Source organism: Gymnoscopelus braueri (genome assembly GCF_963280865.1).
Source record: "Gymnoscopelus braueri genome assembly, chromosome: 18".
Lineage (NCBI taxonomy): Eukaryota > Metazoa > Chordata > Actinopteri > Myctophiformes > Myctophidae > Gymnoscopelus > Gymnoscopelus braueri.
In genome coordinates, this window is record NC_137618.1 from 3,142,730 (window position 1) to 3,159,788 (window position 17,059).

General features: G+C 43.2%; 2 protein-coding genes across 4 annotated transcripts in view; one reads left to right on the top strand and one right to left on the bottom strand.

The window, feature by feature from the left end:
• LOC308073743 (limbic system-associated membrane protein-like) overlaps nt 1–17,059 on the bottom strand; it is a 398,830-nt gene that overhangs the window by 158,433 nt on the left and 223,338 nt on the right. The gene's annotated exons all lie outside the window — the stretch shown is intronic.
• On the top strand, nt 2,957–13,383 carry LOC308073742 (uncharacterized protein). Of its 3 annotated transcripts, none has more exons than XM_080412849.1 (5): nt 2,957–3,245; nt 3,338–3,403; nt 3,480–3,551; nt 10,401–10,478; nt 11,516–13,383. In XM_080412849.1, the coding sequence occupies exons 1-5, from the start codon at nt 3,197–3,199 to the stop codon at nt 12,421–12,423; spliced, it is 1,173 nt and encodes a 390-aa protein (XP_080268975.1). In that variant the 5' UTR covers nt 2,957–3,196; the 3' UTR covers nt 12,424–13,383. The 3 variants fall into 3 exon arrangements, with proteins under 3 accessions (XP_080268975.1, XP_080268976.1, XP_080268977.1); XM_080412850.1 differs by having other exon boundaries at nt 10,401–10,457; XM_080412851.1 differs by lacking the exon at nt 3,480–3,551.

The following is a 17,059-nucleotide window of genomic DNA, read 5'->3' on the forward strand; positions in this document are numbered from 1 at the left end:
CTCTCTCTCTCTCTCTCTCTCTCTCTCTCTCTCTCTCCACATCAGGTCTCTTAAGAAAAGATGATGAAATTAGGATTGTGATGGTTGGGAGGCATGGAGCTGGAAAGAGTTCCTCTGGAAACACCATCTTGGGTTTTAAAGCCTTTGAATCCAGGCTGTCAGTAGGCCCTGTGACAGTGATCTGTAAAAAGGCCAGTGGTAAAGTGGATGGCAGAAATGTTTCTGTTATTGACACCCCCCGCTGATGGTAAGTAACAAGATAGGTAAAGTGATGAAAAAAGTAACATCAACAGTAATATAACTAATTACTATAACATTTTGAGTAATAATATTACAGTTACTTTTCCCCAAAAGTAACTCAATACAATGTTCTGACTCCTTGGTGTAACTGTAGGTCTAGACGTAGTGTGTAGTGTGTAGAGTGTGATTTGTGTTGAGAGGATTTAGTGTAAAGTCAGTGTTTCAGCACAGTGTGGTTCTCCCTTTGAAAACATTATGAACATACAGTAGGTTACCCTGGAGATAAAGCCTGGGTGGACAGTAGAGACACACACACACACACACACGCACGCACGCACGCACGCACGCACGCACGCACGCACGCACGCACGCACACACACACACACACACACACACACACACACACACACACACACACACACACACACACACACACACACACACACACACACACACACACACACACACAAACACACACACACACAGTAACCTGCAAATCAACTTGATTCAGTTTATTATATTTAGCTGTGTGTTGAGGGAGCACATTTAACACAAGTAACAGAAAAGTAATATGATGAGTTACATTTGACAATGCAAAAAACACGGGGTGATTATAAATGTAATATTATTTTTGAAAAGAGTAACAATTAACACGTAATATATTACTTTGTCTTTTTTTAGTAATGAACCAAACACTGAACACACCAGCTGCAGGCCGGTTTGGCTCAATTAAAACCATGTCCGGCCCCCAGGATGTCATCAAACAGTGTATTGGTTTAGCTGCTCCTGGTCCACATGTGTTCCTGAATGTGATCAGACTGGACAGATTCACAGTAGAGGAGCAGAGATCTGTGGAAATGATTCAGGAAACATTTTGCCAATTGTCAAATAAATACACCATGATTCTCTTCACTGGTGGTGACCAGCTTGATGAAGATAAAGCAGTTGAAGACATTTTGAATGGTAGCCCCAAACTACAAGAAGTAATCAGAAAATGTAGCGGTGGCTATCATGTCTTCAACAACAAAACTAAGGATCCCTCTCAGGTCACTGAGCTGCTGGAGAAAATCAACAACATGGTGTTGAAGAACGGTGGAAGCCATTACACCAACGAGTTTTTCCAAGAAGCAGCCATGAAACAAGGTGAGAGAAGGAAGTCATTCTTCATTAAAGGAGCTCAGTGGAGCAGTAACTGGTGGGAGGGTCTTGTCATGGGCCGCAATGTACTCAAGTAAATACTCAAGTATACAAAAGTACTAATTACAAAATACATTTTCTTTTTAAGATCAATGTATTGTTGTATTGACATTTAGAACATAAAAAAATGTATCTGAACTTTTCAGAAAACAGTGAAAATAGCAGATCTACAAGCACATGACGTATTTTGTCAACTTGTAGATCGGCTATTTTCACTCTAATTGAAAAAGGCCGTAAAGGACCACTTCACCCATTTTCTTTAATTGCTCCTCACTAATGCTCATGAATGCTCACTACCAGTGACATCATCGTTAGGAAGGTTTTAATTTTTTAAACAATGTTTCAAATACATATATATATATATATTTTTGTATTATTAATGTGAGAACAATGGCTTCTATTAATAGCATGACAACTTTCCAGGAATAGAAAGCCTGTAGTTTCTAGCTTGGATTCTGCATCAATCTTTTCTGTTATTTGTGTCTGTTTTGTCTGTTTGTTTTGTTTTTCTTTCCCCACACTGTGTTGGTTGTGGTTTGTGTTGTGAAGCACTTTGTAAACTTTTGGAAAGTGCTACTTTTACGTAGCACACACACGTTTATTATATTATTGTTATTGTTATTGTTATTATTATTATTGTTATTATTATTATTATTATTACTATTATATATTAATTTGTGCAACAGCAGATTAAGAACTTTAAAAATTACACATTAACCATGAAACAAAAACATAGACGTAAAACATCCATAAGATCCAGATCATAAGTGTCCACAGTAACAACGCAACCCCCCCCCCCCCTCCCCCAAATAACCCTGGTCTGATCTACCACTATACAGCACCTCTGATGTACCAGATTCTACAGGAACGTCTGAAGGAAAGTAATAAACTACTGACAGAAAAATACCATAAACTTCAGGAAAGTGATAAACTAGTGTCACAAAAAGATAAACTACTGGCAGAAAAAGAACAGAAACTGCAGGAAAGTGGTAAACTAGTGGTAGGAAAAGATAAACTACTAGCAGAAAAAGACCAGAAACTTCAGGAAAGTGATAAACTACTGACAGAAAAAGATAAACTACTGGCAGAAAAAGACCAGAAACTTCAGGAAAGTGATAAACTACTGGCAAAAAAAGATAAACGACTGGCAGAAAAAGAACAGAAACTTCAGGAAAGTGATAAACTAGTGGCACAAAAAGATAAACTACTGGCAGAAAAAGAACAGAAACTTAAGGAAAGTGATAAACTACTGACAGAAAAAGATAAACTACTGGCAGAAAAAGACCAACAACTGCAGGAAAGTAATAAACTACTGGCAGAAAAAGAACAGAAACTGCAAGAAAGTGGTAAACTAGTGGTAGAAAAAGATAAACTACTAGCAGAAAAAGACCAGAAACTTCAGGAAAGTGATACACTACTGTCACAAAAAGATAAACTACTGGCAGCAAAAGACCAGAAACTTCAGGAAAGTGATAAACTAGTGGCACAAAAAGATAAACTACTGGCAGAAAAAGACCAACAACTGCAGGAAAGTAATAAACTACTGGCAGAAAAATACCAAAAACTGTCAGAAAAATACCAAAAACTACAAGAAAGTAATAAACTACTGACAGAAAAAGATCAAAAACTGCAGGAAAGTAACAAACTGCTGACAGAAAAAGAGCAAAAACTGCATGAAAGTAATAAACTACTGACAGATAAAGACCAGAAACTGCAGGAAAGAGATAAACTACTGAAGCAGAAAGATGAAGAGCTGAGGATGAGGAAGAAGGAATGTGGTGATGTCATCAAGGAGAACACACAGCTTGGTGAGAATTGCATTAATAAAACATTGTCTCTTCTGATGATTGATCTGTCAATGGTTCATCAAATCATAATTATCTTCATCCTGCCATTGCAGCTCAGCAGATCTGTGTTCTGAAGACTGAATTAGAGAAAAAGAGGTCTGCATCAGACCAAAACACAGGTCAGTAAACTGAAACATATTATGTGTCTGTGTTGTAGACATTAGTAAGTTGATAAATAGTTGTCTTGTATTTCAGAGAGTGGATATATCTCTACAGCAGGCCGCAAAGTACCAATCAGAAGATGGAGTATCGACTTTCTTCCAGGAAGTTAGTCATCAACATTTCTTTATAACAAACCTACTGTAAAGTGAATCCAATGTCATCTAACAGTCCAGTAACTCTTCTTTATTTTTATTGTCAATACATCGCTTGTTTATGTTACTGCAGAGGACAGACAGAACTCCATGAGTCCATGTTACTCTCTAAACCTTGTGTGATAATGATGGTATTCATTCTGATCAGGCGCGTAAATCTGAGATGAGGCTGGGAGGGGGGTCGCGCGGCCGCCGAAACCAGGCGCGCGAAAAAAAAATGGTTTCTGGCGGATTTTGTAAGTTTCTTTCTCGGATTTTGGTTATTTTATTTCGGTTTTAGGGTTAGGGTTAGTTTAGGTTTATGTTATTTAATTCGTATTTTTGCCAGATTTTACTGATTTAATATCCAAAAAATAATTATTTTAACATTTATTTTTATTTTTCTAAATGACTTGGGGTCGGGGATGAGTAGCCCTGATCTCCTCAAGGCAAAACACAGGCCTAGGCACAGCCAAGTAGGAGTAAAACTTTATTTTACCCACCACTGGCTGTTTCAAATAATGAGCAGAGCAGAGGAATTGAGCATCAATCATCTACGATTATCAATAGCTACTGTAAAGTATAACGAATAGAAGGTTTGGCACAGAGACTTGTGAGTTTTGTTCAGAACATGAAGTTTGCTTTATATTAACTTAGTAAACTTACTCATCACGAGGCAGCCGCACTTGGAGTTGGTTTGTTTCAGAGGATAGACAGACACTAATAACAAATATAATGCACCTGAGAAACTTTGGGTCAACTTCATTATGTACAGTACTTGCATAATACATGGTCTTTTGGTCGCAAAAAAAATACCTAGTCTACTTGGATCTGATGGATAGGGTTCTGTGCAGACTGCAGTCCATTTGGAAACACTTGGTTGGACCCTACCTGATCGTAGTGTCACTGTTGCCTGGTCCACTCCAGGTCCAAACATTCCAAACATTATCAGAATGGCAGCTGCTAAATCCTTTGATCTCTGATGACCGTAACATTCTCCATGTCCTCCTCTTCAATACCTTCAGTTTTGGTCAAACTACCCCGCAACTTGGAAGCACCAGGAGGTTGTTTGTTTATAATTATACACTACGAATCTTTGGATTTGATGATAAACTCCCGTGGTCGTTAGTTTGAGTCGGCGGGGGTCTATCACTTTCTGTTTCTTTTTCCTCGGTAGCTTTCACTGTTTTAAAATACTTGCTTAAATCTGCACACTTTGCAGCTAGCACAGATAGCTCTTGTATCCTCTCATTATGTTGTTGAGCTCTTTCCCCAAATTCGACTTGTAAACAAGCCGGTGAAAAAACACATGTTGGATGTTGCTGTGTGGCCGGGATAGAATACAAGAACGCATCGTCCCAAAACACACTCGCCCCGGGTATATCCGGCGGCCTCGGCCGGCGAAAGAAATAGGGGCGAGTGTGTTTTGGGGCGAGTGTGTTTTCACCGTGGCGGTGCTGTGGACCAAACCATTTTGGGATTTACACGGGGGGAGGGGGAGCAAATAAATCCTTTAAAATACATCGTCTTTATGAGTGCATGATTTAAAAAAATTGGTTCAGATTCTATTAAATAAGTATTTATTATTCTAAATTACTTGGGGGGGTCTGGGGGGGTCCAATCTGACTTGGGGGGGGGGGGGTCCAATCTGAAGCTAGGGGGAGAGAAAACCCCCCCGTCCCCCCCGGGATTGACGCCTATGATTCTGATGATGCATTCAGTTTTATGTCATGACTTTAAAATATGTTAACACATTGAGTGCCAAAAACGGTCCGGACCGTTTTTCATAATCCAAACGAGGAGTGCCGAAAACGGTCCGGACCGTTTTTGACCCAATTTAATTTTTATACGTGGGGTGCTATAACCAAACTTTGGGATCATCCAAGGAGTTTCTGAGAAGGATAGGCCGGATGTGGATTCATGTCAAAAATCCTTCCGTCGGCCTCTCCAATGTTTACTCCTTGACTAATAGCTTAATATCTCCATTTCTTTTTTAACGTGGTGAAGCGAGCCGTTTTCGATCGGCGATCACTCTGCAATGGAGGATCGCGTTAGAAATATTATTGTTCCAGGCGTTAGTCGGGACCCTCCGCCGTCTCGCACGCATGCTTTGTTTACATGCACTTCCGCGTCGGGGCTTCTACAGCAAAAGTGGATGGAAGAAATGCAGGCACTGAACATATAATATTTAAATAAACCTCTGGCACCCGATGTGTTAAAAGTGAACACAAAATACACTGTACTAGAAATAGGAAATCTCCTTGGTGTAAAATAGACTGAAGGGGTATGAACACATGAACATTACCACAATGAAGGTCCATAGGTGAGAACATTCACACAGTGTCAGTCTGCTCCCTGACTAGCTCTGGTCCAGATTGTTGGTGAGTCCTCTCTAATGCTCTGGTCCAGAGTGTTAGAGAGTTGTCTCTAATAATCTGGTCCAGAGTGTTAGAGAGTTGTCTCTAATGCTCTGGTCCAGAGTGCCCTCCACACTCTCCTGTCTAACATCAGGGTGTTCAGCTCTACCGTGTTGTTAGCTAAACTTACCCGCCGCAGTGCATCTACTGTACGTAGGTGGTACTTCTTGCCTTTCCTGGCTTTGCCCCATGGGTTGGTGCCTGACGCAGTGCCCTGCCCTGCCCAGCCTCATCCTTCTCTCTCTGACTTTGTCTGTGACCTGTGGTAGGTCCCCATAGAGGACCACATTTATTTTTTGTTTAAAGATTTTAAAAAATGGGGGGGGGGGATTTTTTTCTGCCTTTATTGATACTGTAGGAACAGTAGACTGACAGTAAATGGGGAGAGAGATAGGTGGGGTAGGTGGTGACACGCAGCAAAGGCCGAACCCGCCAGAGGACCACATTTCTGATGTGGTCCGTCCATGTGGCACCTAGTGCCATTTGTGGAATTATTGTGTAGACTCCATCCAGGGCCCTTTCCTGTTGTGCTGAGGGTCCATGTCTCAGCCCCATACAGCAGTACTGACTCCACTGTGAGGGTCCATGTCTCAGCCCCATACAGCAGTACTGACTCCACTGTGAGGGTCCATGTCTCAGCCCCATACAGCAGTACTGACTCCACTGTGAGGGTCCATGTCTCAGCTCCATACAGCAGTACTGACTCAACTGTGAGGGTCCATGTCTCAGCTCCATACAGCAGTACTGACTCCATTGTGAGGGTCTATGTCTCAGCTCCATACAGCAGTACTGACTCCACTGTGAGGGTCCATGTCTCAGCTCCATACAGCAGTACTGACTCCACTGTGAGGTTTCATGTCTCAGCTCCATACAGCAGTACTGACTCCACTGTGAGGGTCCATGTCTCAGCTCCATACAGCAGTACTGACTCCACTGTGAGGGTCCATGTATCAGCTCCATACAGCAGTACTGACTCCAGTGTGAGGGTCCATGTCTCAGCTCCATACAGCAGTACTGACTCCACTGTGAGGGTCCATGTCTCAGCCCCATACAGCAGTACTGACTCCACTGTGAGGGTCTATGTATCAGCCCCATACAGCAGTACTGACTCCACTGTGAGGGTCCATGTCTCAACTCCATACAACAGTACTGACTCAACTGTGAGGGTCCATGTCTCAGCCCCATACAGCAGTACTGACTCCACTGTGAGGGTTCATGTCTCAGCTCCATACAGCAGTACTGACTCCACTGTGAGGGTCCATGTCTCAGCTCCATACAGCAGTACTGACTCCACTGTGAGGGTCCATGTCTCAGCTCCATACAGCAGTACTGACTCCACTGTGAGGGTCCATGTCTCAGCTCCATACAGCAGTACTGACTCCATTGTGAGGGTCCATGTCTCAGCTCCATACAGTAGTACAGACTCCACTGTGAGGGTCCCTGTATCAGCCCCATACAGCAGTACCGATTCCACTGTGAGGGTCCATGTCTCAGCTCCATACAACAGTACCGACTCCACTGTGAGGGTCCATGTCTCAGCTCCATACAGCAGTACTGACTCCACTGTGAGGTTCCATGTCTCAGCTCCATACAGTAGTACAGACTCCACTGTGAGGGTCCATGTATCAGCCCCATACAGCAGTACCGACTCCACTGTGAGGGTCCATGTCTCAGCTCCATACAACAGTACCGACTCCACTGTGAGGGTCCATGTCTCAGCTCCATACAGCAGTACTGACTCCACTGTGAGGGTCCATGTCTCAGCTCCATACAACAGTACTGACTCAACTGTGAGGGTCCATGTCTCAGCCCCATACAGCAGTACTGACTCCACTGTGAGGGTTCATGTCTCAGCTCCATACAGCAGTACTGACTCCACTGTGAGGGTCCATGTCTCAGCTCCATACAACAGTACTGACTCAACTGTGAGGGTCCATGTCTCAGCCCCATACAGCAGTACTGACTCCACTGTGAGGGTCCATGTCTCAGCCCCATACAGCAGTACTGACTCCACTGTGAGGGTCCATGTCTCAGCTCCATACAGCAGTACTGACTCCACTGTGAGGGTCCATGTCTCAGCCCCATACAACAGTACTGACTCAACTGTGAGGGTCCATGTCTCAGCCCCATACAGCAGTACTGACTCCACTGTGAGGGTTCATGTCTCAGCTCCATACAGCAGTACTGACTCCACTGTGAGGGTCCATGTCTCAGCTCCATACAGCAGTACTGACTCCACTGTGAGGGTCCATGTCTCAGCTCCATACAGCAGTACTGACTCCAGTGTGAGGGTCCATGTCTCAGCTCCATACAGCAGTACTGACTCCACTGTGAGGTTCCATGTCTCAGCCCCATACAGCAGTACTGACTACACTGTGATGGTCCATGTCTCAGCTCCATACAGCAGTACTGACTCCAGTGTGAGGGTCCTTGTCTCAGCTCCATACAGCAGTACTGAGTCCACTGTGAGGGTCCATGTACAAGCTCCATACAGCAGTACTGACTCCACTGTGAGGGTCCATGTCTCAGCTCCATACAGCAGTACTGACTACACTGTGAGGGTCCATGTCTCAGCTCCATACAGCAGTACAGACTCCACTGTGAGGGTCCATGTCTCAGCTCCATACAGCAGTACTGACTCCACTGTGAGGGTCCATGTCTCAGCTCCATACAGCAGTACTGACTACACTGTGAGGGTCCATGTCTCAGCTCCATACAGCAGTACAGACTCCACTGTGAGGGTCCATGTCTCAGCTCCATACAGCAGTACTGACTCCACTGTGAGGGTCCATGTCTCAGCTCCATACAGCAGTACTGACTCCACTGTGAGGGTCCATGTCTCAGTTCCATACAGCAATACCAACTCCACTGTGAGGGTCCATGTATCAGTCCCATACAGCAGTACCGACTCCACTGTGAGGGTCCATGTATCAGCCCCATACAGCAGTACCGACTCCACTGTGAGGGTCCATGTATCAGCCCCATACAGCAGTACCAACTCCACTGTGAGGGTCCATGTATCAGCCCCATACAGCAGTACTGACTCCACTGTGAGGGTCCATGTCTCAGCTCCATACAACAGTACTGACTCCACTGTGAGGGTCCATGTCTCAGCCCCATACAACAGTACTGACTCAACTGTGAGGGTCCATGTCTCAGCCTCATACAGCAGTACTGACTCCACTGTGAGGGTCCATGTCTCAGCTCCATACAGCAGTACCGACTCCACTGTGAGGGTCCATGTCTCAGCCCCATACAGCAGTACCGACTCCACTGTGAGGGTCCATGTCTCAGCCCCATACAGCAGTACTGACTCCACTGTGAGGGTCCATGTATCAGCCCCATACAGCAGTACTGACTCCACTGTGAGGGTCCATGTCTCAGCTCCATACAACAGTACTGACTCCACTGTGAGGGTCCATGTCTCAGCTCCATACAACAGTACTGACTCCACTGTGAGGGTCCATGTCTCAGCCCCATACAGCAGTACTGACTCCACTGTGAGAGTCCATGTCTCAGCCCCATACAGCAGTACTGACTCCACTGTGAGGGTCCATGTCTCATGGCCATTACCATGTGACCTAACAGCGAAGCCCGTTTTTTGATTTAACCAAATCTCAGCTGTTTATTAGCGTTTTTAGTGTAAAATAATTTTGCCAGATCATGTGCGTGTATCCCCCCACGGATGCGTCGACTGGGTATGGAATAGTATTGTTAATTCTTACCTTTTTCCGCACATCGTATCCAAAAAGTAAAGGTATTCCCCCCTGCTCTCAGATGTAAAAAAATTTAGGGTTCAAGACAATTTTACAGACAGCTTGAAAAAAGCGTTTAAATCGCTTTTTTAGTCAGCATGTGGCCAGTCAACCCCCGTCCGCATGCGCAGTACTGTTCCTGTTAAGGTTGCATTGGGAAAACATGAAACAGGCTGACTAGAAAATATTTGATTCACTCAAGTGTGCTACCTAAAGATCTGGTCAAAAGCCATTATTGAATTAATCATTCATCCTTATTTGTCTTTATTGTTAGTTAGAACATGCCTAAAGAAACCTAAAATTAAATGTACTAGTCCATACCCAGTCGACACATCCGTGGGGGGATTTCCGCACATGATCTGGCAACCCGTAACCATGGCGACATTCTTTTACACAATAACGCTAATAAACAGCTGATATTTGGTGAAATCGAAAAACAGGCTTTGCTGTTCCGTGCACATGGTAATGGTCAATGGCTGTGTGCAAATTCAGATCAATTGCTCCTGCCACTGAGGAGAACCGGGCAGAGCAATTTTGGCCTCACCACCATGACACCATGACAGAGGTTTGTCAAACTATGGGAGGATAAGGTAATAGCTAAATAAGAGCCATAATCCGAATTAAATCATCATTATTTGTATTGTGTTGCAGTGGGTGGAGAGACAACAGATGAAGACTCCACTCTACCAGTGAGGAAGAGGAGACACAGTAAGGACTGCGCTCCAGAGAGTGAGCCTATGCTGCCTTTTCAAATGGATATAAAAGTGCATTAGTCTCAAAATAGTAGTAAATGACACAATCTAATGGGTACAATGTATTTGTTGATAAGAACTTGTTCATAAGTGTCTTTCTTGCTCAAGGTATAACCTTGATGTATGACTACAGATGCATTTATTCATTCAATGTTCCTGCATTTTCTATCTCAATGCTGTCATTGCCAATTATCTCTGTGCATTCTTTTCACTGTTGCTGCTAACTCCTCCTCTCTTGGAATGGAGGTGTAGACTACCATAATGTCTCCTCCACTAAATAATAATAATTTGGTCGTGGACACAACATGTCGTGATATGACACCCTGGGATCTTCAAAGATATATGAGCCTTTTTTCATACAGATATGGGTCAAAACATCAGTAATTGATGGTATTTTACTCTCCAAAATTCATTGGACCCATAAATTAGTCAGTCTTTGGTACTAAACCAAAGTCATATACAGTTGTAGCAACGTTAAAGGAGGAACAAAGGCACAGAGGACACAGGACAAAGCCAACTTCTCGAATGTACCAATACTGTTATTACCCTTTATTGTCTTCAAGTGCTGACCTGCTCGAGGTGCCTACAATGACATATAAAAAGCACGGTGAAGCAGCATTCTGCTTCTACGGACCGACAGTGTGGAATAAACTCTCATTACACCTAAGACAGGCAGCCTCTGTGGATATAAGCACAGCTCAAGACCTACTTCTTCACTCTTGCATTTAGCTTATTTTTTTTGGTTGATTTTTAAATCTCTGTGTTGTTATCCATGTCCTCACTGTATTGCCTGATGCACTGCCTTTTTGCTATTATTGTTTGATTGTATGTTGTTTTATGCTTTTCTTTTTTGCTTTATTGTTAAATTAGTTGTAACTGTAATTGTATTCTTGCTCTGTAAAGCACTTTGAGCTGCATTTCATGTCATGAAAGGTGCTATACAAATACATTTTATTAATATTATTGTTATTACACAATTATACCACTAATAATAAAATGTATCTTTTCTTCAAGTTGCTTCCACAAATCTGACGATAAAGATCCAGGAAGCAGAGAAATGGCTGACGTCTGTGAGGCATGAGTTCATTAAAGGAATCTCCCTGGCCAACCTAAACTCTCTACTGGACAAACTTCTGGCTAAGGACGTTATCAATGATGAAGAAATGGAGGCAGTTAGAGGGGAAAATCTCAGGAGCGACAAAGCACGGAAAATTATCGACATGGTGCGGAGAAAGGGAAACGAAGCAGGTTCAGTAATGATTGACATCCTTTGTCAACTGGACCCCAACCTTTATCAGAAGCTGCATGATTACAGCAAGATCTACCAGGAGATAAAGCATGAGGGAGAAATCAATAAGATAGACCATCGAACGAGTGAACTGGAGAGGCAGATGAGGGAGGAGAGTGATGATGAGAAGAGAAAAGAGCTGCAACAAGAGCTGAAGAGGGAGTCCGAGAGAAGAGAGAAGATAGAAAGAGAGCTGGAGTTGTCTAAATTGAAGAGAGACAACAAGAGGAGAGAGAGGGAAGAGAGATACAAACAGAAAGTAGAGCAGATGAGAGAGATTTACAAAGAAGAGGCCAGAGTGGAAGCAGAGATCCAAAGGAACATCATGATCTCAAAGATGCAGAGACAACTGGAGGAGAAGGACACACAACTGGAGGAGAAGAACACACAACTGGAGGAGAAGAACAGATTGATGACAACACTGACAGAAGAGTTGGAGAGACACCATGATTGTTCACTTTCAGCGGAGAACCTGAACTTGCCGGTGCCAACAGAAAAACCAGCAGAATATGATGGATTGTCGTGCTGGATGAGATGTTTTAGCTGCTGTAGAGAACAGCCAGTGTATTCCAGGTTGGAATACACTGATTATTCCCTTTTGAACATGTCCACGTTAAGCAGTAACACGATATGAATTCATATTTGATCAACACTTCCTTACGGTGCCACCCACTGGCATGACTGAAGAAAGGGTACAGGGCCACTTCAAACAAGAATAGACACACAGTGCAACTCATGCAAAACCCTAATCTTAATCCATATCCCCATCTGATACAACAGGTGTAATATGAAACAACCACCTTACCTGACATGTCTCTGGGCCCCACAAAACTTCTGAACAAGACTCTGAGCCCCCTTTGTGACACAGGAGTCTGCTGGCCCCCTCTCCACACACACACACACACACACACACACACACACACACACACACACACACACACACACACACACACACACACACACACACACACGTGACCATGCATACACTCTCTCTGTTCCTCAGAACGTACACACACAAGCTGACCATTCAGTGTGTTGTTCATCTGAAGAAGATGGACACATGGCCAACCACTAATAACGTCAGGCCCCACGGTTCTGACTGGGCAGCCGCCCTAGTGGAGCATCTCTCTCTATCGCCGGCCTTCAGACTATCTGCTATGAAAACACCTTTAGATTCTCAAAAGAACCTGATCTGATACGGACAGAACGGTCTTGATACCATATCATGTAGTTCCCTTTCTCCCTTTAAGTTCCACCGCCTTCCAACAACAGAGAGTCATTCAGCTCTCATACTGTCATCTTATCAAACAGGTGATTTTATGTGTGTTTCTACTGTGTGACTATCAGGTGTGTTTAAGTTAAAACCACCAGCTAATTACTATCATCTAATAATTACTATCATCTTATAAAACAGGTGGTTTTATGTGTTTCTACTGCATGAACATTAGGGGCCCTATTATGTGTGACTTAAATCCACGTCCATGTTATGCGCAATCCCTATTATGCAAGTTATATGCATATATATTTTTGTATTAAATTTTTTGTTGATTTTTTTTTTCGTCTTTGCTTTTAATATTAAATAACTCATGATAGAGTTAATCTCGTTTATCATAATTTGTCTAGTGCCATAAACCTGCTTAAAATGTCAATTTAATATAATGGTGTCATATTGGCCTAAATCAGTCATGTACTCTAGTCGATTCTCCATTCTCCTGTCTCTCATGCAAGGTCAAGCAGCTGGCTACAGGCTTTCTGTGGCTATCTGTTGGCTCCTCGAGTTATGTCAATATGGAATGTTTTGAGAACACTACATCTCGGTGTTCTTCTCTACGATAACCACTCTTTTCAGTGACACGCAGTGACCACTGACCAGTGACCGGTCAGAGCCGAGGTCAACGTGTTGTTTGAGACATTTGGACACTGTTTGTCCAAGATAAACTGTCACATCATCATCATCATCTTCATCATCCTCCTCTTCTGACGACGACGTAATCATCACTCTCATCCAATCCAAGAAGTCCACCTTCGCCCGGAAACTCATCTATGTCACATCCTGTCACATCCTGTCACATGATGTCATTGTTTATGTTACCTAACTGATAACGTAATGTAAAAGTCCAGTGTTGTCGTTCTATGTGGAAAGAGACGACGACCGATGATGCGTAAACACCTGTGATACTGTAACCTTCCCATGTCTCTCATGTCTGACTAAAGATATAATATAATCGTTATAACCAATGTCTGCCTGTCTTCGAGTCTGCTTTTCTTTGTCGCCTTTATGAAAGTGTCTGGTACTTTGTGTGGGTGATAAGGAAAAAACAGCTCTATCAACTCATATTATATGTAATGTAAATGGTGAGGTTCTCACATAAGGCCCCCTAGGGTTTCTTACCTCACCGGCACAACTACTATCTCATAATTCTTCTCTTGGAAATAACTAACATGTCCTGTAAATGTATACAAAAAATGTTGTGCAAATCAAATCAAATCAAGTTGTGCTGAACATAAACACTTAAGGATAAGACTTGCCAGCATATTTTAGGCGTGGGGGAGTGTCCATATGTTAATTAAGGATGCAATGCAGTATCTGCTATTTTGCACCTTGACTGAAAAAGACTGCATACCGCTAAGACGTGCTCAGACCACATCTGAAGTGCAAAAATAAATGTTTAGTTGCAAGGATCACTACCAAAAAGGAAAAACAACGAGATCGGTGGGTGTTTTAACTGATAAGATTTTTTATATAATAGCCAGGAATTTATTGACAGGTCAAACGGTATTTAAATCAAATAATGACACTTCAAATTGACTTCTGTCCCTGTTACTCTCCCTGATAAATAAAATAAACAAGCAAACAAACAAATAAATCAAAAACAAACAATAGTCACTTTAACTGCCCCTCCCACCCAAACAAATCCCACTGTCCTTTGTAACCCCGCGGGTCACAACAATGCAAGATACAAACAATAAACAAATGCACACGGCGTTTAAGAGTCTGTCATGTACACACGCTGCTTAAATAAATGAATAAATAGATAAATAGTCCCACGACCGCTCTCTTCGGATCGCGCTCCCGCGAACGCAAACGGCTCCTTTTAATCCTTTTAATCCAAACGAAAATAAGAGTCTTCTCCGCCCGATGCGGCCCAAATAATAGCTAAATGTCGGGGTACCCCTCCAATTTGTATTCCAAAACGAACAGGACGCTCGGGTTGATCTCACCGGTTTCGGCTGTCGGCTCCAATCCCGACCGGCGTCTCGACCACACCACCACGGCGCTCGGATCCCACGGCCCGACAGAAACGGCAGGTTCCTCTCTCCGCTGGGTTCGAAAGTCCGTTAACCTTGGCTGCAGCTTAATGTCACGTTTAAACTATCAAAACGGTATAAACTGGCGCTTCAAAGTCTCTGCTTTCCTCCTCCGTTCAACCTGGCACAAACGGTTTGGTTCAACCCGGCTCCACGGTTTGGTTCAACCCCTCTGTTGTGTACCACACCCTGTATTAATAACCTCGGGTGGCGACACTGATTCCATTATCCCCCCCAATCAGACTCATTACAGTTCATGTGAATAGGACAAGTTCATATTTTCTCATGGCTTCAAACATGTTACATACAGTATATTTTACAAATATAATAACATGCACAGGTCGAGTGGAATACTAATAATAACTAGAAAAAGTGCTCCTCGGAGCACAGGTCTCCGCCAGGTCAGGTACGTTACTGTGGCCTCCTGGTGGCGCTATAATAGGCCAATGTGAAAAGGGTGCCATTTCTTATTAGGCCTTTCACGGCAATCAGACACTGCATTCATGATTTGAGGCATTTTTGTTCCAAAAATGTGTTTTGCTAAATTACACCTGCTGGTGGCACTATAACAGGCCAATGTGAAAAGGGTGGCATTTCTTCCTGAATGTGCGTGTGAAATTTCACTTCAATCGCAAGCTGCGTTCATGATTTGAGGCATTTTGTTCAAAACGGATCACAAGACTATAGAGATACTGTGTACTGTGTATCCAAACGTCACTTGCATGACGTTTGGATAAAATCTGTAGGAGTGAATGGGTTTTGCACAAATCGGCCTCCTGGTGGCACTATAACAGGTGAAACATTTTTTGGGGCCAGAGGTTCTGAATTGGCATCCAGGGAGAGTGTGTGCACAGTTTCGCAGGGACCGGGCCAACAGTGCCGGAGATTACTCGCAGACAGATGGACGGACGGACGGACGGACGGACGGACGGACGGACAGACAGGGGGTAAAACATACTCTCGCCATGCCTTTCGGCCTGGCGGAGACAATAATGTGCAATTGTCACAGTATTGTCTCTCCATCAAACGATATCAAGCCAAAAGGAAACATCGGCCGGTGACAGGGCATGTGTTAAAAACGTACAGTATGGACAGACAGCCCTACTCACACCGTTTCAATCCATCTGATCTGAAAGACTCGTGTTCCACTCGGTGGCATCTCTTAATCCAATGAAATAAAATAAAATAAAGGTCTGTTTTTATTTTTCATTCTCACAATCACTGCTGGTAAATCCTCCGACCGCAACATTCTCCGCCTCCTGCTCTTCAATACCTTAGAAGCTTGGAAAATAAAGAATTATAGGATTTGTTACATTACAACTCATTTATTACAATAATTTGTTTTTGTTCAATATAAAGAAGGAAGCTGGTTTTAGAACCATATCTGATTCAGGAGTCCTTGTTTCTAAAGCTCTGTCAATGTGTAAAAAAAAAAAGAAGAGAAAAACGCTTCCTAGAATCAGTTAAAGAGATGGTGCCATTGTTTTGCACTTTTTCTGTCTTTCATGTGTCTATGAGGTTGATAGAACTTCATTAAGCCCCCTGGTGGTGTTTTTATGGTGTTTTATGTCTTCTCTGACTATTTTGAGTTTCTACCTGGAGGCTGAAACCTTGAGGGTCAAACGTGCCAATAGAAAAACAGCGCTTTAATGACATAGTAAAATTATACCCTCTCCCTCATTATCATAACACAACAGGTGTGGGCATGAGGAGGAGGAGGGACTAGGACAGGTGGGTGGTGCTAAGGTGATGGAGGAGGTGTTAAGGTGAGAACCAGGTATACTTAATGAACTGGAGGCGTGTCCACATAAACATAATTGTAACACTTTCTGTATACTTTTTTCAAAAAATCTTCCTCCTAGTATAACCATAATACCTGATGATTATGTTTTAGGGGGGGGGGGGGGATCACTGAAAATCACGGCACCCCGTCTTTAAAGATAAACATGGCCTTGTGGACT